A 21,077-nucleotide genomic window follows, 5' to 3' on the forward strand; every position below is an offset into this window, starting at 1 on the left:
GCGTGCTAACCTCTAGTTCCACAGCACTGTGGCATTCCGCAGCCAAATCATCAACACTGAGGGGTTCTGCAGCCAAATCATGAAACTCGACAGTCAGAACTGGGGAATCACACCTGAGTGTGCTGGGAGAAGGGGGATGGACTTCAGCTACTTGAAAAACACCTGAGATTTCCTGTCTATCGGGAGCAAGGAGTAGAAGTTAACTCTTTGTGAGCTGAGACCTCCTACTTCAGAGGAGAAAGAACCCTTCATGGTAGGTCCAATGTTACTTTCTCTCCCTCCCTTCTTGGCGTTGCTGCTACTGGGTGGCCTCTTCTCTGTTTGCATAGGCCTGCTGGTGAAAGCAGCTTGCTGTGGAATGAGACCTCCAGAGCCTCCCGCTGCATTTACAACACAAGGCAGTTCTCTCCAGTTTCTGTTTTTAAAAACACACCCACCAAAAAAGTAACAGACTCTGGAGTGGTTGGTGTGTTGTTGGTTTTTGTTGTTGCATCTATTAGAAGCAGGACAGAAACTCACTCTGCTCTCTGATCCCAAGGGTGTACTTGGCTGCCCAGATCCAACTCTGTGACAAGTTGATCCACAGTCTGTTTGTTGATTTATTATTACTGATAGTTTATATAGCACCACCATTTCAAATCAAAGAATGAGGATAAGTCCCAGCCCTGAGGGGCTTACAGTGTAAAAATCGCAAGGGGATACAGCCAAGACAAGGGGTACATAGTAAGAATATACTGTTATTTCAGTTACTTGTAATTAGACTTAGTTATAGTAGCCCCTGGTGGCGCAGTGGTAAAACTGCCGCCCTGTAACCAGAAGGTTACAAGTTCGATCCTGACCAGGGGCTCAAGGTTGACTCACCCTTCCATCCTTCCGAGGTCGGTAAAATGAGTACCCAGAATGTTGGGGGCAATATGCTAAATCATTGTAAACCGCTTAGAGCAGTGTTTCTCAACCACCGGTCCCTGGACCGCTGCCGGTCCCCGAAGGGTTGAGTGCCGGTCCCTGACTGGGAGTCAACCCCCCCCCCAACTGAAATCAAGGCACTCACTAAATTTTGCACATGGCACGGAAGAGGAAGAGTATCACGGAGGCATGGGACCCTTCTTGTGCCTTGCCTCCACGTGCTGCTGAGATCTTCCTACAGCTATCTTATTCCCCATCTTTACAGCTTCAAACTGTATGCGATGCGGGGGCATGGAGGAAAAAGTATGGCAGTGGGCGCCACTTGAAGGGCTGCTGGTTCTTGCATGCTCATTGTTTGCAGCCAAAGGTTGGTTGATTGAAACCCAGCTGCCTGTTGTGATCGAGGCGCCTTGAGAGGGAACGCTGTTTCCCTCTTGCATCAGTGGGGTTTGCTTGTATGTTGTTTTCATTGGCCCCATGTAGCTTTTGAATTTTTCTAATGGCCCAACATCCCCTCTCCACTGAGTAATCACAAGCACCTCCACTCCAGACATACTGGAGACAAATTTGTTCACCCAGGCTTTTAGATTCAGGGGTTCTCAACCTTGGGTACCCAGACGTTGGTGGACTTCTACTCCCATAATCCCCAGCCATAATGGCCAAATGCCATTGTTGCTGGGGGTTATGGGAGTTTAACTGAGGGACCCAAGGTTAAGAACCCTTAATATTCCATGTTTGCAAAAGATTCCAAATTTAATTATTTTAATGCTTATATTATTTTCATTCTAAACTGCCCAGAGATGCAAGTTTTGGGCAGTATAGAAGTCTGATAGATAGACAGATAGATAGATAGACAGACTTGAAACCCCTTTACTAACTGCTGGTCCGGGAAACTGCACATGAAGAATGTAGCGGTCCTTGAAACTCTGCACGAAGAATTTAGCGGTCCTTGACTCCAAAAAGTTTGAGAAACACTGGCTTAGAGAGCTCCAGCTATATAGAGCAGTATATAAATGTAAGTGCTAAGTGCTAGTAGGGCATGGAGACAAAGAGGTTGGCTTAGTGGGAGAAGCGAGTGGTTCAGTGTTGGCAAGTGTAAAGTGATGCATATTGGGGCAAAAAAAAAAACCCCAGCTTCACATATGTGCTGATGGGGTCTGAGCTGTCAGTGACAGACCAGGAGATAGAACTTGGGGTCCTCGTAGACAGCTCGTTGAAAGTGTAGACTCAGTACAGCTATAAAAAAACGCAACTTCCATGCTAGGGATCCTTAGGAAGGGATTGAAAATCATTCAGCCCATCACAAACTGAGACTGAATCCAGATAAGACAGAAGTACTTATTGTGTGGGCACAGAACTCAGGAGATGATTTTGATCTGCCTGTTCTGGATGGGGTCACACTTTCCCAGAAGGAACAGGTACATTGTCTGAGGGTGCTTCTGGACACAAACTTCTCCCTGGTGTCCCAGGCTGAGGCAGTGGCCAGAAGTGTCTGCTATCACTTTCAATTGATACACCAGCTGTGTCTGTTTCTTGAAATAAATGGCCTCAGAACAGTAGTACATCTGCTGTTCACCTCCAGACTTGACTACTGCAATGCACTCTATGTGGGGCTGCCTTTGTACATGGTCTGGAAACTCCAGTTGGTCCAGAATGCAGCAGCCAGGTTGGTCCCTGGGTCATCTCGGAGAGACCATATCACTCCTATCTTAAAAGATCTACACTGGCTGTTGATAAGTTAGTGGGCAAAATGCAAGGTCTTGGTTATAACCTATATAGCCCTAAACAGCTTGGGCCCTGGGTATTTAAGAGAAAGTCTTCTTCACTATGAGCCCCACTGCCCATTAAGATCATCTGGAGCGGTTTGTCTGCAGTTGCCGTTGCTTGTCTGGTGGCTACTCGGGGATGGGTCTTCTCCATTGCTGTCCCGAGGCTTTGGAACGTGCTTCCTGCTGAAATAAGAGCCTCCCCATCTCTTAGAGCTTTTAAAAAGAGGCACTCTTTAATTAAAAGCTGGGTGTACAAACGTGTCTTGAATGCCTTTTCAAAAGCTGTAAGAGATGGGGAGGCTCTTATTTCAGCAAGAAGCGCATTCCAAAGAGTTTTAAGAAACTCTTAAAAACCATCAAACTATAAAATCAGTATCTAATAGTGTGATGGTTTTAAAGTGTTTTAACATTGTTTTAAATTTTAAATTATTGTAATGTTTTAACATTTGTTGTTTGTATTGTTTTGTTGTAAACCTCCCAGAGACTTGTGTCTTGGGCGGTATAGAAATGTGTTCACTAAATAAAAATAAAATAACCAGCTAGTGGAATTCTCTGCCACAAGGTGTGGTGAGAGCCAACAACCTGGATGCCTTTAAGAGGGGTTTGGATCACTTCGTGGAGGAGAGGTCTATCAAGGGCTACTAGTCGGAGAGCTGTGGGCCACCTCCAGCCTCAGAGGCAGGATGCCTCTGAGTACCAGTTGCAGGGGAGCAACAGCAGCAGAGAGGGGGTGCCCTCAGCTCCTGCCTGTGGGCTTCCCAGCGGCATCTGGTCGGGCCACTGTGTGAAACAGGATGCTGGACTAGATGGGCCTTGAGCCTGATCCAGCGGGGCTGTTCTTATGAGTGCTGGATTAGTCCAGTTTATGTAGAATTGTTGTCTTGATATCTCTTCCACGCCCTTTGCTGGCCACTGAGTTCTGAATGAAATCTTCTGAGTAAGAGCCGGTTAGGGGTGTATAGAGGCTTGCATGCCTGACTCGTGCTTCCCTGCTAATTGAGCAAGGAGCCACCTTTTTAGTGGTGTTTCTCTTCATTGGGCAGGAGGAGAGCAACTGGTCCTATCCAGCCCCAGCACAGCATCCCTCCATGGCTGTTGCTGGCGTCTGTCTTATAGTGGTGTGCATGGAACTGGCGCCTGCTGGTTCGAAGGTGGTGGTGGTGGTGGTGATTTCTTTAAGGACAAAGGAGGATGCTCTTACCCCTCCCGCCGCATTTCCCTCTCTGAAGCTGGCTCTTAAAACAGGGTGGCAGTGTACCTCTAACCCTAACCCCGGTGCCTCTTCAGACCGGAAGTGCCCATTGTGCATGCACACCGTGTGCACTTGCACTGGCCACTTCTGGTCCGAGGAGGTACGCTGCTGCCTGTTGGACCATTTTAAGAGGCAGCACTAGCAATGCAGTGGGAGAGGTAAAAGCACCCTCCCCCCATCCTTAAAGATATCCTCCCCCACCTCCGAACCACTGGACTTTTGAACCGGTTTGGAGGCCTGTAAAAGGGCCTCCAAACCGGTCTGTGCACATCCTTATTATCTTATTTGGGTTTGGTTTTTTTAGATTGTGAGCCCTTTGGGGACAGGGAGCCATTTTAGCCGTTTTATTTATGTATGTACCTTATTTCTATGTAAACCGCTTTGGGAAACTTTTGTTGAAATGCCATATATAAAATATTTGTTGTATTGCATTGCTCCCCTTACCAAGCAGTTGTTGTCTTGGGTGTGGAGGGACATCCAAAAGTAGCTTCTTAGCAGCTTAAGGGTCTGCTCCTGGAGTCATCAGGGCTAGCTGAAATATGAATCTTGAGCTGTCTTCAGAACCCCTTGGTGGTTTGAACTGAGTTGTGGTTTTAGCATCCCTGCCCCCAAGGACAAAGCCTGGAGTAATTGTGCTACCTGGTTGGTATTTTCTCAGAAGCAAGTCCCTCTGTCTTCAAGGCAGCTAAACTGTGCATAGGATGGCAGCTTTAGGCTTGACTGGGAGTTGTGGTTGTGTTTTGAATAGCAGTTCTGTAAAAAGGGAGTTTAGAACAACCACAGCATTCGTGTTGAAACTTTGCAGCTGATGACCCAGGAACTCCCTTTTCTGACAAGATTGTTGGATGCACACTTGCCTACATTTTGGGGTTTGCAACTTAATTTGGTGGTGAAAATGGTGGTAGGAATGGCCTTTTATGGTACCAGAGTGGGGATCAAAGGTTGGTTGGGGAGAAAGAGTGGCTCTGAGTTAAAATCTCCACCAGCCATGAAGCTGACTGTTTACAAATGACTGGCCCTTTGGTCTGCCCCCGTTTTGTTGCACTTCTGCAAAGATTGCCAATGCTGTTGACTGTTGCCCAAAGCCGATTAAACAGCTTCCCAAGGAGGGGGCTTACCATCTAATTCTGAGCCTGAAATGGGATCTAATTGTGCAGCAGCCTCACTATTTCAGAAATAGGATTGACTTGACCATTGGGAGGTGAGCCTTTAACAGGCACCATATTTGGCTAAAATGCTTTTTGCAAAGTGGAAAGAGAGAGGGGTTGCTGACTGAACGGAGAAACCCTTGGTCTTGGTCTTTGAGCCATGTACATGGTAGGCAAGAGAGAGAGAGAGAGAGAGAGCGCACTCGTGCTAGCGCAGGCCTTGACCAATTTTCTTTGGATCTGGGAACCACAAAATTTAGGAACCAGACAGAGGACACTTGGCAAAATTACCAGACTTAGTGACAGACATTGTGGAGGGGGAGGGTAAATGGGCTCTTCTTTGTCCCCCTTTTAAGTAACACACTTGGACCAGAAACAGGGTTGCCTGGGACAAATAAAGATTTTATTAAATAACTCAGCCTCTGAATATCCTAGTGTAGGCACCATGGTTAAATTTCTAGGCACCGTGGCTCCTTGGTACTTGGGGTTTGTCAAGCCCTGCGCTAGTGCGATACAGGGGGTTGGATGTTGGTAGGGTTGACATGGTGGTCAAATAATATTGGTTGGCAACATTATTTGATTGGGCTGGTCAACAGTCGATTGAACACTTTATTGAACATCTTGCCACACAAATAACCATAGCCAGCCTCCTGTGTCTTGTGAATTTCCACAATAGTCCCATTTTTCAGATTGTGAGCCCAGCAGGTCATAACTAGGCCAGCACAGTGGAGAGTTCCTGGCTGAGCAGGTGTTTGAACTGAGTTCTACGTGGTGTTTCTGTAGCCCACTGCAGTCTTTTGAGCAGCTGGCCAACTGAAATCCGGGGTTGTGGGGAGAGATGGCCGATCCTGCTCTTGGTTTACCCCTTCTCATGTCGTCGTGCTGCTCCTTGTTCAGGGGTTCCAAAATGGTAACACCTCCAGTACGTGATTGAATATCTGGCCTGCGGTTCATAAATGTGCAAATGGAATATGTTTCTGTGCCATAAAGTCTGGCCACATGCACTGATTTGCATTCTTTCTGTACTTGCCCAAGAACCTTATGTGTTCCTGGACTGTGGAATGAACATTTCTGATTAATGCTGTCTCAACGTTTGGAAATTTATTTATTTCTCCTATTTCTATACCACCTGCTATAGACTTCTATAGCTGAGAATCTCATAATGCAGACTTGAATGCCTGTGGTCCTGCCTGAGCCCTGGCCTTGCTCTCCTTGCATAGAGCTCCTCGCTGGGGGGTCAAGATCACCTCTAGGTGAGCAGACAGCAGAGCCGCACAGAAGTGGACTCTTCCCTTTCAGGCTACCTGTGTACTCCAAATTCCAGCTGTAGACGTGAATTTGCACACTGTCCAGTAAGCGTCTTTGTGAATGTGTTTGCAGGGCTGAGCAAAAGTTCTTGGCGGGTGGAGGGGGTCTCTCTCTCTCTCTCCCAGCTTGCTGCTGTTTTGCCAGAGAGCTTTTCGAGTGGGAATGTCAGGGGTGAGGTGAGCTCCTATAAATAGCTTGGAGAACTCAGTTTGTTGACTGGCTGGTCATTTACAAAAGGCTCCTCAACTTGGCCCTTCCAAAGGGCAGTTCTTACTCCTCCGCCGAGGCTGCTGTGGTATCCCGGATCTGTTCCAGCCGCTCAGGTTGTCTCCCACCTGCTGCATCCCACTGTGTGCAAATGTCACCAGCAGGTGTTGGCTCCTGCGTGTTGCTCTTCCGAGGGGTGGAATTGCCGAGCGCTGTGTTCTGATGGCAGCTCGTAAGCCTGAGCCTGTGCAGTCACCTCTGGCAAGTTGGAAATTGTCTCTAGGCAGCCAGAGTTTAGTAAAGGAAATGGGCAAGGCTCCCTTTCCCCCCTTCTAGGCCATTGATACACCACAGATGACTAGCATAGCTGTGTGAGCTGTTAATTTTGGCAAGCTGATGGCCTTGGGCTGATTTGCCAGGTTGTGTCGGGGCCCAGTTTGAGGCAAGCAGGAGGATCAGATTGGAGGCTGTTTTTGTAGGTCACGGGCCCTCTTCAGGCACCCTGCGGAAGCATTGGGTATTTTCAGTCACTGTCGAGCAGCCCCTCCGGACCAGGACCCCGAGGGGGAAGTGCTGCAGGGTTTGAGCCTGGCCATGTGTCTGTCCTGGCCGCGTGGGCTCCTCTACTGCCAGCTGTGTGGCTTGGCTGGGCTCTGCCTCGGTGCTGCCTGTGCTCCAGTTCTCCGAAGCTGTTGTGTCTTGCACATCCTGCTGCTAATTGAGCAGCCGTAAAATGCACGCCTTGGTGCTCTCTTTAATTAGAACAGTTTGCGTGTGCTGACGTTAGCTGCATTTCAATCACGGAGGAGTCCTCTCTCCCTCTCCCTCTCCCTCTCCCGAAGCACCTTCTAAAATGCTGCTGCAGCATTACAACTCGCTGGGCTTCTGCGCCTGGCAGGGCCCTGGGAAAGGCACTTGTGGCAGCGTGGGAGGAGACCCTGCTTTTGAGGCCTTGGGAGCAGGGTGTCCCTGTGAACACAAGGCAGCGGGGGGCGGGGGTTTGCGAAGTGGGTCCTGGGTCTCTTAAGAGCAGAATGGGCCCCTGGGACTGTGTTCAGATCAGGCCTCACTGTGCCCACAAGGAGGTGGACTCTGTGGATTGGCATGCTTGGCCTTCTTGAGCTTGGGGGGTGGGGGGGGTGGGGGGGTGGGGGGAGGAAGCTCTGCCTCCTGCCCCCTGGCAAGCTTGCTTGGCAGCCTCCTCTCTGAGATTGCAGCACGGGTTGTCCACACACTTTCCACAGGCTTCAGGGCTGAGGCGTGGCTCTTTTAAGAGTTGCCGTCTTCCGAGTCAGACCTTTGGTGTATCTTGCTGGGCATTCTCTGCCAGGGGTTGGGCTCTGCCCCGGCCCATCACTCTCCAGCAGAGGCGCTCTCCAAGGCGCGATCTTTGTGCAAAGCAGCAGGATGCAGCTGCCCCTGGTCAATGGAGAGGCGTTTGATTATGGACTCCGTGGGTAGCAAATAAATGCAGCGGGGAGCTTCAGACTCTGCATTTGCAGCTGTGGAAAGCAGCAGTTAAGTCTGCTGCAAGTCCCCGGAGGCAAGAGTTTTCTTTTGCGAGAGAACAGACTCCTACCTTGCACTTCAGTGGCTGAGGTGCTCCACAAAATGGGAAGCTGTTTGTTAGTCCCATCTTACAGCATGCAGTGGATAAATCCATCCCCTGCCCCCGCCCCGCCGCCCCCCCCCCCCGCTCCACCCTCCAGGAACTTGGACAGCTCAGACTGTGCTGTGGGCACAGCAAGAGAGTAGAGGGAGCAGCTCAGGATGACTGGAGTGAGAGAGCAAGGCCCTTTGCTGCAGGGCAAGGGCAGCTACGGCCGGGTAGATAACTCGAGATACAGCAGGGGTTCTCCCAGGATCTGTATCGGGGAAACACCTAAAACAAACAGAAAGAGGGGATTTGACTTGCGTTTCAGATTCTTTAAATTTTAAATCCTCTTACATGTACAGACATTGAATAAAACACAGACTAGGCATCCAGCAGATTGCAGGTTATAAAAGTACACATTTCAGGTCACCAGTTGGACCTGGCCGGTTGGATTTGACCCGGGGCCTCCGTGCTCCGGGGTCCCTACTTTGCAGGATGTTGAGAAATGGAAGCTCCAAGTTGGCCCCTCTGGGGCGGATGCCTTTCCCCTCCGGGCAGTGGCCAAGCTGGCTTGAGCCATTGCTGCCTTGCAAGGCACTCAACGTCCTCCGAGGAGATGGACTGTGGGCAGAGAAGCAGTGGATGATTCTGGGATGAAAGGCAGGAGGGCGGACCCTCCTCCGGGTCCTTATGCTGTCTGTCCGGCCTTTGTTTTGCTGCAACAAACCAGGGTTGTTGAGCCCCAAGAGAGAGCTCTGCATCGATCAGCCGCCCTCCCTCTCATTGTCACATCCTTAAAAATAGACTCCACACTCCTGACTGGGGGAAAGGTGGCTGCTCTCCAGCAGTTTTGGCAGGAGGGTGTCCCACACTCTGCTTGGCTGGGAGCCCCCCCGACTGTCAGGCTGCAGGCTGCAAACCCAGCTCTTCACCCCACTGCTGAGCTTGAGGTCGGCCCCAGCTCCTCGTTGCCGGGCATAGCAGCCTTGCCGGGGGTCTTGGACTGGTGGCCAACCGGAAGGATGCCGGGTGGAGATTGGGTCTGCATGCCGCCTTTCAGCTTGGCTTAGGAGGACGAGCTGCAGGTGGAGTCAGGAGGCCTCCTTGGTGGGAAGTGACTGCAGGAGAGGGCGGCTGTGGGCTTCCTGGAGGCAGCTGGTTGGACGTGGTGCGAAACAGGATGCGGGGACGTGCTGTATGGTAAGTTCTCTCCAGAGTTGCAGTATAGACTCTCTCAATTACATTCACGGCAAGACCCTTCTGCTTGGAAAATATAATCTGTTGCTGGTATCCGCAGTAACGAAAGGTCCTCCGGAAATAAGCAAAGTGTTGGTTCCAGGAGGGGTGAGTTTGGAATGTTTGGTCAAGCATTTTTATACTAAGGTGGTACAGTTGGTGTGCTTTATTCGGAAAATTTAGCCATGTTGTTTAAACATTTTGCTACTTTTATAGAAATGGATACTGCGTATGATCTTATTTATCTGCAATAAGCTGGAGTAGAAAAGCCACTGGTGAAGACTGTATAGGCACAACGCGTTTGGCAGATACCAGCTATGGATTATATTTTCCAAGCAGAAGGGTCTTGCAGTGATTGTAATTGAGAGATTCTGTATTGCAACTCTGGAGAGAACGTACTGTAAACAATTAGTTATCTATAAAGTCCAAGTTTGTCATTGTGTCAAGTTCTTTGGTATTTGGATCGAGGCCCTTCTCTGGTGGTGGTGGTGTTGCTTTTGGCCTGATCCAGCTGGGCCTGGGACCAGCCGAGGAAGCTTCCTGGCGCTGAGAGGCCAGAGTGGGTCACGTGACGCTCCCTGACCGCTGCTCGAGCCCTCGGGTCAGGCCGGCTCCTGCGTCTGGGCAAGGCGAGCGGGAGACCTCCTCTTGCTGGCTGCAGGGGCGGCTTTTGGCTGGCCCTCCCCCCCCCCCCGGCTGGACAGGAGCTGCGTCTGCCACAGCGACTTAACCTTGAATGAACTCGGCGGCGGCGTGGAGACCACTGATCTTGCCCAGCTGCCAGCCCAGGCTTTGACAGCTTGTTGTGCTGGCTCCTGACAGCTGGGCTGGCTGCACAGCCGCCTCCTTGTGTGCACTCGGGAGCTGGGAGCGCCCCCTGGCCCCAGCAGATGCCTGTCTGCTAAGGGGCCCTGGGGCCTTCTGGGTTCCCACCGCTTGCAGGCTGGGGCAATGCTCTTCAGAGGGTGCTCGGATGGCTCTTCCTCCCCAAGCAGTCCAGCCCTGCTGCAGGGAGGGAGGGGGAGGCTCAGCCCCCGTCCCTCCCCCCCCCCGCAGCGCAGGAACAGCCTCCTCTTCATCCCCTTGGCTGCCAGCTCCCTCCCGGAGTCTCGCTTGCTTGCTGTTTATCTCATCGGCGGCGCGTGGTATTTTTCCACGGCCTCTCCAAGTGGCGGGTTCCCTTTCTCCTGCCAATTCCCGCTCAGCAGGGGACTCTCTCCTCTCTGGACTGATTTACAGCCCGTCTGGCAGGGGAGCCGTTGCCAGCCTGCGTCTTTTGTTGTGGAGCACCTGGCAAACGGCTGGGAAAGCCTTTTGGCAGCTCGGGGAAATGGCTGCGGTGGGGTGTGGGTGTGGGGAAGAGAGGCTGGGCCTGCCTGGCGCTCCCTGAGGGCCCCGTCCCCATTCTCCTGGGCTCGGCCAGGGAGACGGTCACCCATCCCTGACGGGCTGGGGCCAGGACCCGAGGCCGCTGGATGGTGACACCCCCTGACTTGAATGTGGGTGTCTGCTGCTTGATAGTCCGTGATGCTCTGCATTTGCTCGGGGTGCTCGCTCACGCTCTCCCTCCCCCCCTCCCCACATATTCCAAAACTTAGCTTGCATATTCCCAACCAATTCTGAAGCTGCTTCACATTGGAAACTTCACCTCAGGCCTCGGAGATCTTTCTCCCCAGCTTACTGCCTTTCTCTTCTATGTATATTTTTAAAATGGAGATGCTAAGGATTTAGACAGGCCAAGCATGCGTGCTTGCTGGGCCATGGTGCCTTCCCACAAAGTGATGTGGGTTTCGCCCCTTTTGCATAGAGCCCTGGGCGTTACAGGATAAGGATGTGCGTGTGCTGTGAGCATTCATCTCTCTCCTTCCTCCCAGTGTACAGGGGTGCCCTTTTTTAATCGCGTGGGGAGGCACTTCATCCAAATTGCTCCTGGGTACCTAACCCACATACTAGTTGAAGTTCACTGCATGCACATGTCCTTATCATGTGTAGGGCAAAGTTTCGTCCAAGCTAGCCCAGGAACTCTGTGCATGGCTGTGTAATATTTGCAGATTGCATGGCATTCAGGGATATGATCGCAGTTGGGCATTCCTGAGACTTTTGGATAATTGTCTTCCAGGGCAAGGCAGCTGCCATTTCCGATAGCTTCATGGGCAGCCTCTGCAGTGCTTCTCACAGATTGAAAACCACTGGGCTTATCCAAGGCTGGTTTGCTGAAGGTACCTCCACATTGTAGAATTGGGGAGTGCCTTTGTGGGGTACATGCTGGTTTGTTTGTCTTTTTACATGGAAGTTGCGTCTGTAACAAACCAGTGTGTTTTGAGCCATTTTATTTTTTTAAAAATCCCACTGATTTTTACACATGTGCTCAAGAAAACTCTCAGTAATAAAGTAAAAGCACAATGAAGCAATTCCAAAAACTACTTCTGTTCATAGGACTGGGATTGTGTGTGGCTCAGATCAGTTTGCCCCACTTTGGAAAATCTAATCTGAGCACTAACCATAATCAAAAGTCAGGGTGTGTGTTCTGTTTTGCTTTCATGTCTAGATTGGCGGGGGTGGGGGGAGTTGCGTTTTATTACCATGTGTCCTTTATTTACTTTCAATCTGAAAAGAGAGAAGAGTGTTTTATGACAATTAAATAAACATGTTCTGTGGTAGAGGTAGCAAAAACGTCTGATCTGCCAAACTGCTGGTGGTCTCTATGCCGCTAGAGGAGGGCAGGCCACCTTGGCTCTCCAGCGGTTGCTGAACTACAACTCCCATCATCCCCAGCTGCAATCGATTGCAACGTGGGGTGATGGAAGTTATGGTTCGGCAGCAGCTGGAGAGCCAAGGTGGCCTTTGCTCCAGGGCTTTCTTTTTGTGTAGTCCTGGATTTCTGACATACTGATAGTTTTCCTAAATGAAAGGTTTTTCAAAACTGTCAGACAAGGAGGTGTCCTGCTTGCAGCAGGAGGAGTGAGCAGTATGTCTGCGACAGAGTCCTCCCTGGCCAAGCAATGCGCCACAGTGCCTTAAGAAGCTTCCGTCTCATCGTAGCCATGTATTCTGCTCCTCATGGGCAATATAGTACTGTGCACACATGTATGCACACTCTCTCTCATGTCCTGTGCTGACTGCATCCCTGTCTGGAGAATGAAGATCTGGCCTCGGTTGTCCATGGGTTGGTTACATTCAGTCTGGACTACTGTAATGTGCTCTACGTGGGGCTGCCCTTGAAAGCAATTCCAAAATGGTGGTTGGTGCTGAGTGCTGCTGCTAGAGGGTGGCTGGAGCTCTCTTTTAGCCCAGCTGCTCTGGTTCCCACTGTGCTTCTGGGCTCCATGTAAAGGGCTGGGCTTGAAGTCCTAAACTCTCTGGGTTGAGTTCATCTGAAGGGCTCCCTTTCCCCGTATGAACTTGCCCAGCCCCTCTCAGGGTTAAACGCCAGGCCCACTCAGCCAGCACAGTCCAGTGACTCACATCCCAAGATGTGCTCTTGGGGAAATGTTCTGGTAAGAACAAATCTGCCCAGGTGCTTTTCGTTATTATCTGAATTGCTGATTACCATCCTCACAAGTTAGCCCACTTGCGTCTCTTCAAATGGTCATTGCATCTGCCATCTTGAATTGCCATCGCATTGCCAACTACGCCGTTGAGGGGTCCCCATGTGTTCCTCAACAGTGCTCAGTTTGGTTCCTAATGGTCCAGGCATTGCAGAGTTGATAGGGACACACACACACTCACACACTATGCCGGGTGATCTCATAAGCTTATTTTCTTTAAGGAAAGTCAGCTAAAACCCACCGACAATTCAGAGCATTGCCCACAGCGTGGCTGTGCCATGCAGGCAGCGAAGGACTCCCCGGAGAGCCTCGTGTGGCTTGGCTGGAGCAGAGTTGCTTCGAAGGGGAATCTTGAAGCACAGCAGTCCAGCTGTGCGTGGGCAGGCCTGGCACCATGGACAGGGCTTGGAGGCCTTCTGCTCATCGTACATGAAGTCCAGGGTGGGAGGGGAGGTGGCTGTTGGAGGGAGCACAGCTATACCTCCCCTTCCTGGAGGGGCAAGGCCGCAGTGTGTGGGGGAGAAGAGGGTCAGAGGAAAGAAGTGCAAAAAAGTGGGGGTGCAGTAGAGCATGCATGATGTTTTGTGGATGTCCCCTGTTACTGCTTTCATGGGGTGCTTCTCAACGCCTCCCGAGAGAAGCCATTGTGTCCCCCTTTGGCAGATGGGTAAGCGGAGGCTGCGAGAGTAGCTTTTGCAAGCATCTACAGCAGAGACGGGGACTTGAGCCCAGGCTCCTGGGTCTGAGCCCCGTTCTCTTAACTCCTGCTCACCGAGCAAAGAGGCGCCTGTCAAAGTGGTGGTTCTCTTATATTTAGCAGGGGGAGAGCGGCTGGCCCTATTCGGCCCCAGTACAGCATTCCTCCAGCAGCTGTTCCTGGTGTCTACCTTGTGTTTCATTTTTCGATTGTAAGCCCTTTCGGGACAGGGAGCCATCGTGTGTGTGTGTGTGTGTGCGCGCGCTCTTTTCTGTGTAAACCGCTTTGGAAACTCTGTTGAAAAGTAGTAGTAGCTGCTGCCACCGCTGCTGCCACCACAGGATTGTACTGGGTAGCAGTTGCAGTACTTGCACTGCTGGAGAGCAGCCTGGATTGTGCCGCAAATCAGATAATGGACTCCAAGCAACTCTTTTGTGCCTCAGTCTGCCCCCCACCCCCCTGAAGCTGGGTCTCCCCCTGCTCTCCAGTGTGCGTTCATTCTGCTGCCGTTTCCCATGCCTTGTGTGGTGCTCACTTCCAAGCTCTTGCTTGGCACATGCTGCCTCTCGGAGAACGAGCAGCTATATTAATAAGGAAAGCCAGGGTTTCACTTGGGCCATGACACCTGCTTTTTCTAGCCTCTGAGCTTCCCCTTTTTGGAACAAAATCCAGACTCAGTGTTGGTTTGCACGGGATATTGACAGGATTCAGGCTGGGTGTCCCTGCAGCCGGCATTTGTGGAGGACAGGATCGCTGGGCGTGCTTCAGGGGCTAGGAAGGCAGCAGGATGGAGCCCTCTGCCTGTGCCGTCCCATAGTGTGCTGGTGGGCTTAATGGGTCTTGCCTCCTCTAGAGCAGGGGTTCCCAACTGTGGACTCCTGGGAATGAGGGGCGTGGCCATGAGGCCTTATCTGAAGCCAGACCACTGATCCATCTAGCCGAAGTATTGTCAGCACAGACGGGCAGCGGCTGTCCAAGGTTTTAGGCAGGAGGCTTCCCCGCTCCTCTCTGGGAGTGAACCTGGGACCTTCTGCTTGCAAACAGATGCTCTTCCACTGAGCTACAGTCCTTCCCCTGCATGTTTGCTCCAGAGTAAGCCCTACTGAATCCAGTGGCGCTTACTCCTATGCAGCTGTGTAGAGCAGCATTTCTTAACCTTGGGGCCCCCAGATGTTGTTGGACGACAACTCCCATCATCCCCAGACATGGCCTTTGTGGCTGAGGATGATGGGAGTTGTAGTCCAACAACATCTGGGGGCCCAAGGCTAAGGAATACTGGTGTAGAGGATCCCAGCCGCACTTTTTCACTTTGCTGCTGCACCTCGCGCTCTTCCTGGGAGAAAAATATCTGCCGCTGGCTCTAGTGGCAGCAGCTCCTCACAAGGTGGCTATTGCCCAAGAGAACAGCCAGTGGCTCCCCCCGCCCCCCCCCCCCAGTCACCAAGTGAGCCAAACAGGCTGGAGGAGCGGGCGCTGGGGCAGCGGTTCCGTCTTCCTTTCTGGAGAGAAAGTGAGGATGCAGTTCTATGCCCAGCCTCTTGCACTAAGCAGGGTGGGCCAAGTGTCCTGCAAGACTCCTCTCTGATTCCGTTTCATGAGCAGAAGCCCCGTGGAACCCAGTGGGATTTAACTCTGGGGTCCACGTGCAGAGGACTAAGCAGGAGCGGAGTCTCTGTCCTATATGCTGCCCTCCTTCTAGGCCAAGACCCTCACTGTGAACAGCTTCACAGACACAAGTGCAAGTATAGCAGAGGAGAACCAAGTCAAGCCTGTGGAGCTCTCCTCTTTCCCAAAGGACTCTTGTGGTTTGTTTCTTTGTCTGTGCACAAGCACACAAGAAAGGGAGAGAAAAGGAGAGTGTTCAGCAGAGAGTTTCAGGGCCAGAAAGGGAGAGTGTTCAGCAGAGAGCTTGCCTCCACTGGCTTCCAACCCCCTCTTGACTGGGCAAAGAGGCACCTTTCGGAGTAGTGATTATATTTCACAAGAGCAACTGTCCCCATTCGGTCCTAGGGCAGCATCCTTCCCAGTGGCTGGTGCTGGGATCTACTTTGTGTTCCTTTTTGGAGTGTGAACCCTTTGGGGACAGGAAATTATCTTCTTGTAGTTTTTCTGTGTTGCCCCCTTTAAAATGTTTTAGCTGAAAAGTGGTGTGTATATGTATATATGTACGCAAGCACACACCATCCCAAAATTCTCCATCTCTAGGCACCAGTCCAGAGAGTTGTTGCCTCTCAGGGGCTTGCTAAGGGGTTTGGTGACCCCATTCCTGGCTCCTGCTGCTCTAGCCAAGAGGAGTTTGCTTGGGTCCCATCATCACTTCCTGTTGCTAACAACGTCTCCCTGCTCCCCTGCCGACTTCTTTCTCTTCTCAGATTCCATAATGATGAATGGTTCCAACGTGGCCAACACGACTCCACCTGCAGCCACCCCAGCCAAATCCAAGGAGGACCAGGTAGTGAATGGGCATGACGAGAAGGAAAACAACCCCTTCGCAGAGTACATGTGGATGGAGAATGAGGAGGACTTCAACCGCCAGGTGAGCTGGCAGCCCAGGAGTGCAGATGGGCCTGAGCCCGTGGGGCGGGGGGGGGGGGGGGGACGGGACTCTTTGCTTCCTCACTGCTCAGGGCAAATGGTGGTCTGAGTTATGGGGAGTGGCGTGAGGGGTGCTGGTGAAGGGGTCCTCTTTCCGTGGGCACAGGGCTGAACTGGATCGGCTTTGGGTGCCTTGTGTAGAGAGCTGGTGGCAGCCAGGGAGGTCTCCGTTCAGGTGTCTGTCCTCAGTCACAGATGTGTTGGGTGGCCTTGGGCAAACGACCTTGCAGTGACACACAGACAGCAGTAGACTCCTGCAAGGACTGCTGATGCAATACAATTGAAGTGGCCTCTATCAGGGGTTCCCCACCCTGGGTCCCCAGATGTTGTTGGCCTACAGTTCCCTTCACCCCCTGGTTGGAGGCTGGGAATGATGGGATTTGTAGTCCAGCATCATCTGGGGACCCGTGGCTGTGGAGCCTCTGCTCCATATTAACACCGTTATGGTGCCGCCTCCACGTGGATTACGGACCTAATCAAGGCACATGTTTAAGCTTTTAGAAACTGCCTCAGCAAAGATGAGATGGGAGGGAGTTGGAGGACGTCAAGCAGCAGTGTGGAGCTGGGAGGAGACCTGCAGGGCACTCGGGGCTGAGGGCAGGGCGGTGCTGGAAGGCCCTTGCTTCTGATGCTTGTGCCTCCTCCTGCAAGAGCGGCCACATCTGGAGTACTGCGTACAGCTTTGGTCACCGTATCTTAAGAAGGATATTGTAGAACTGGGAAAGGTGGAGAAGAGGGCAGCCCAGATGATCAGGGGCCTGGAGCACCTTCCTTGTGAGGCTAGACTACAGCATCTGGGGCTCTTTACCTTGGAAAAGAGGTGACTAAAGGGAGACATGATCGAGGTGTATAAAATTATGCATGGAGTGGAGAGGGTGGACAGAGAGAAATTTTTCTCCTCTCTCACAACACTAGAACCAGGGGTCACCCCATGAAACTGAAGGCTGGAAAATTTAGGACCGATAAGCGGAAGTCCTTGCCATGGGATGTGGTGATGGCCACCAGCATGGATGGCTTTAAAAGGAGCTTAGACAGATTCATGGTGGACAGGTCTCTCAACGGCTACTAGTCTGGTGGCTGTGGGCCACCTCCAGCCTCAGAGGCACGATGCCTCTGAATACCAGTTGCGGGGGAGCAACAGCAGGAGGGAGGGCATACACATACCTCTTGCCTGTGGGCTCCCCAGAGGCATCTGGTGGGCCACTGTGGGAAACAGGAGGCTGGACTAGCAGGGCTGTTCTTATGTTCTTAAGAACAGCCCTTGGAGCAGGGTCTGACCCACTGACTTGGAGCTGCTGCTGGGCAGTGTCCCCTCTAACAGGGATTCCCAGATGTGGTTGACTACAAATCCCAGAGTCCCCAGCTGCAATGGCTTTTGCTTGGGGATTATGGGAGTCATAGTCAACCACATCTTGGAATCAACCCTGTTAGAGGGGACACTGCTGCTGAGACTCCGACAGGGAAATGCAGCCTCAAGGGGAGGCAGGCCCCAGGCGGCGAGGGGACTTGGGAGGAGAGCTGCTGTGCCTTGGCTTCAGCCCAGGAACCGGTGGCCCTTGTGGCCAAACAGGCTGCCCGTGCCTGCTCCTCCTCAGGGACTGCGCGGTGGCCTTTTGCACAGCTGCAGCGTCCACATCCTCTTCCAGGGCAGTCCTTTGCAGAGCTGCCGAAAGGCCAAGGCTCCTGGGACGCAGGCAGGAGACCCTGAGCAGTGGAAGTGCACGGCCCCCAGTCTCTTGTCTGTGTGTGCGGGGCCATTTCCAGGGCCAGGCAACCCCCTTTTGGATGCAGGTCCCCGTTTGTATTTCACAGCAGCGTGCGGCATTCTCTTCCCTGCCTGCTCTGTTCTTTGGCCTACAGGACCTTGGGTCAGCCTTGCTTTCTCCGTGGCCCCTCCCTGCCCACTGGGCTGGCCTTCCCGGCTCCCTTGCCTGCCTGGCTCCCTTGCCAGCACAGAGCTCCTCCTGCCCCTCTCCCCAGCCCTGCTTTTCCCCTGGCGTGTGCTCCCCCGCACTCCTGCCCTGGCTTTCCTCCATGGCTTTCTTGTTTCTTGCCCACAGCGGGGAGGCCACTGGTCAGGAGTGGGTGGGCAGTCTGGTGGGCCACTGCACGAAACGGGATGCAGGACTAGATGGGCCTTCTTGGGCCTGATCCAGCAGGGCTGTTCTGATGTTCTTAAGGGCAGGGTGAAGGGGGCCACATGGTCTGGAGCAAGTGTTCTGGTTCTAGGACAGCGCTTGGCCACCTGGGTCTCCACGGTCCCCGTGATGTCTCTCTCCTGCCTCGGGAGCCAGGAGATCGGGCACTGCTCCAGCCCTTGGCTGCCTGGCGTCACTGCTTCCTCCGTTTTGTTGGACTTCTGTCCAGGTGCCAAGCCTGCGATGTGGCAGTGAAGCCTCTGCGGGGCGGGAGGAACCCTGCCTGGGGAGGGCAGGAGGAGATACGCCTGCCTGCTGTGGGTCTCATTGGCTGAGAAGGCCTCTGCTGGAAGCCAGAAACTTGAGATCTTCCCTCTCTGGAGGAGGGACGCAAACTTCATCCTGCCGCTGTGCAAGCCCCTTTGAGAGGGGCGGGGCCCTGGAGCAGACCGCATGCCCTGGGCAGGAAGTGGCTCCTGGGTGCTGGGGCAGGGGGAGGGCAGCGGCTCCAGCAAGAGCATCTTGTGCCTTGCCCTGTCGCACTCCCCCAGTCCTTCCATCAGGAATGCCATCCATGCTTCCCTGTGTGCCCCACACATGCTTGCTCACTCACTCACTCGCTCCCCCTCTTCTGCCCGCATTGTTCTTCTAAAACAGTGATTAGCAGCACCCAATGTAACTTCATGGTTAAAGTGTCCAAAAGTGCAAATTGCAAATAATTAAATCTATGCAAGCAATAATCAAAACCAGATTAAAACAGAAGAGTATTTGTTTCAGAATTTAAAGTCGTGATAACAGATAACATTTGTTATCTGTTGTCATAACAGGCAGATAACATTTTCCATCATTAACAATTAGAAATGTAAGACACTTTGTGCAAATTCAGCTTTTTTTTTTTTTTTGCTTTAGTTATATGTTATGTAGATATGAGAACAGCAGCCCAGCCAAATTCTGTGCCATATTAGAGTCCCTTCTCTGTCGCTGTCTGTACCAAACAACCAACAGGCTCCCACCTGGATTCCTTTCTGGGCACAGCCCCCCTTTGAAGGAGTCCTTTAGTTCCTCCTTCACGTGCAAACGGGTCAGTAGGGTATGCTGGAGGAGGACGGGCTGTTCTGTCCAGCTAGGCACTCTCTGCTGGTTCCCTCCTTCCCAGATTACCTGTTCCTGCCCCATAACTAGAAACAGGAATGGATGGAGTTAGTGCAAGTGAAGTTGGCCCGGGGAGTCAGAGGGAGCACAGCTCTCTGGCATCCTTAATTCCAGCAAGAGGTCAGCCATTCTCAAAACAACTTGAAATAGCTTAACTTGACTGGGATCAGGGAGGAAGAAGCGGGGGGGTGGGGGGTGGGCTCAGAGTCTTTCCCCCGCTGCCGCCTTTCCCCTGTTGCTACCGCATTGGCATCTTGCCATGGCCAGATTGGGGAAATCGACTCTCCCGCTCTGACTGAGACAAGAGCCTGCTGGAAATGGTGACTGGCACGTATGTGCCCTTGACGCCGTTATCAAGGCACACGGGCACCTCTCCCCATTTTCAGGAGGGGTCTTGTTGTAGCCAGAGTGAGAGGGTCGGTTTTTTCGCTTGCAGGAGAGCGCCGATTTTCCCATTCTGGCTAGGCAAGAGCCAGCGGGGGTGGAGGTGAGGCGGCAGTGGGGGCAAGGAAAGGCGGCTTTGGCAGCCGTCACAGCCCAAAACAGCTGAGTAGGGGGCTAGAGTTTTGTGTGCGGCCATGCCCCTGAGAGAGGCCACAGTTGAGTGCCCAGATGGGTTTGGACGGCAGCTCCCACCATCCCCTGCCTCAGTGGCCTTGGCCCAACAGCATCTGGGGATGCAAGACTGGGAACCCTTTGCAATCACTTGCGGGGGTGGTTGGTTGGTTGTGAAGCTGAGAGCAGCTTCCCTTCTCCAGGACTCTCTCTCGACGGCTGCCACCCTGTGCCCGCTTAAAGAACAGCATCCCTGCTTGCCTTGGCTAGACAGCTGTGAGGCGTGGGGATGTTGCAGGAGGGGTGCTCAGAAAGGACGGTGGAGGCTGCCCCCCTCTCGTGGTGCCTGAGAGCCTGGCTTGGAGCTGGGCTCCCAGGCTGCTGCCAGGAAGTCACTAGGGAAGGGGTGGGAAATCAAGGGCCAAGTCTCCTGAAACCACTCTGTGGTGGAATATGATGTACGTTTCTGGTCTGCTCCTCCCGAAATGAAAATCACGAATGTGGGGGGGGGAGTGGACAGAGAGGGCTTTCCCCACCCCCTTGCCTATCACACAAGCATTGGGGGTCATTTGCAGTCGCTGCCAGTAGACGTCAGGCAGAGAGTCCAAAAGGGAGTCCAGCACTTCACACGATGCGTAATGTGTGGATGAGACTCGCTGCCAACGGATGTGATGGCGGCGGGCTGACAGGGCTTGAAAGGGAGAGGAGACCAATCCAGGGAAGAGCAGAGGGCTTTCAGTGGCTGTGTAGCCGCCAACAGGGCCGCTGAAGCGACTGTGTTTGGAGGCCGTGCCTCACCTGGCTAGCAGGTGCGGGAGACATACGTGGGTGGCTGTTGGCTTCGTGGCGCAAAGCCCTGGCTACCTCCTTGTGGTAGACGTCTGTGTCCTCACCTCTGCCGAGCTGGCCGAGAGGCTGGCTGTCCTCCTCCGTTGCCGTAACTCGCCCCCAGCCCTGTGTCTTGGCGCATGG

The 21,077-nt window shown here is 52.7% G+C and overlaps 1 protein-coding gene across 1 annotated transcript in view; it reads left to right on the plus strand.

Moving 5' to 3' along the window:
- The window catches only part of PAIP2B (poly(A) binding protein interacting protein 2B), a 43,249-nt gene that overhangs the window by 15,018 nt on the left and 7,154 nt on the right, over positions 1-21,077 (plus strand). Inside the window, exon 2 of the mRNA XM_053254899.1 lies at positions 16,038-16,201. Within this exon, the coding sequence (XP_053110874.1) occupies positions 16,046-16,201 (156 nt within the window). The 5' untranslated portion in view covers positions 16,038-16,045. The remainder of the gene's footprint in view (positions 1-16,037; positions 16,202-21,077) is intronic.

The sequence above is a fragment of the Hemicordylus capensis genome, chromosome 5 (genome assembly GCF_027244095.1).
Source record: "Hemicordylus capensis ecotype Gifberg chromosome 5, rHemCap1.1.pri, whole genome shotgun sequence".
Classification (NCBI taxonomy): Eukaryota; Metazoa; Chordata; class Lepidosauria; order Squamata; family Cordylidae; genus Hemicordylus; species Hemicordylus capensis.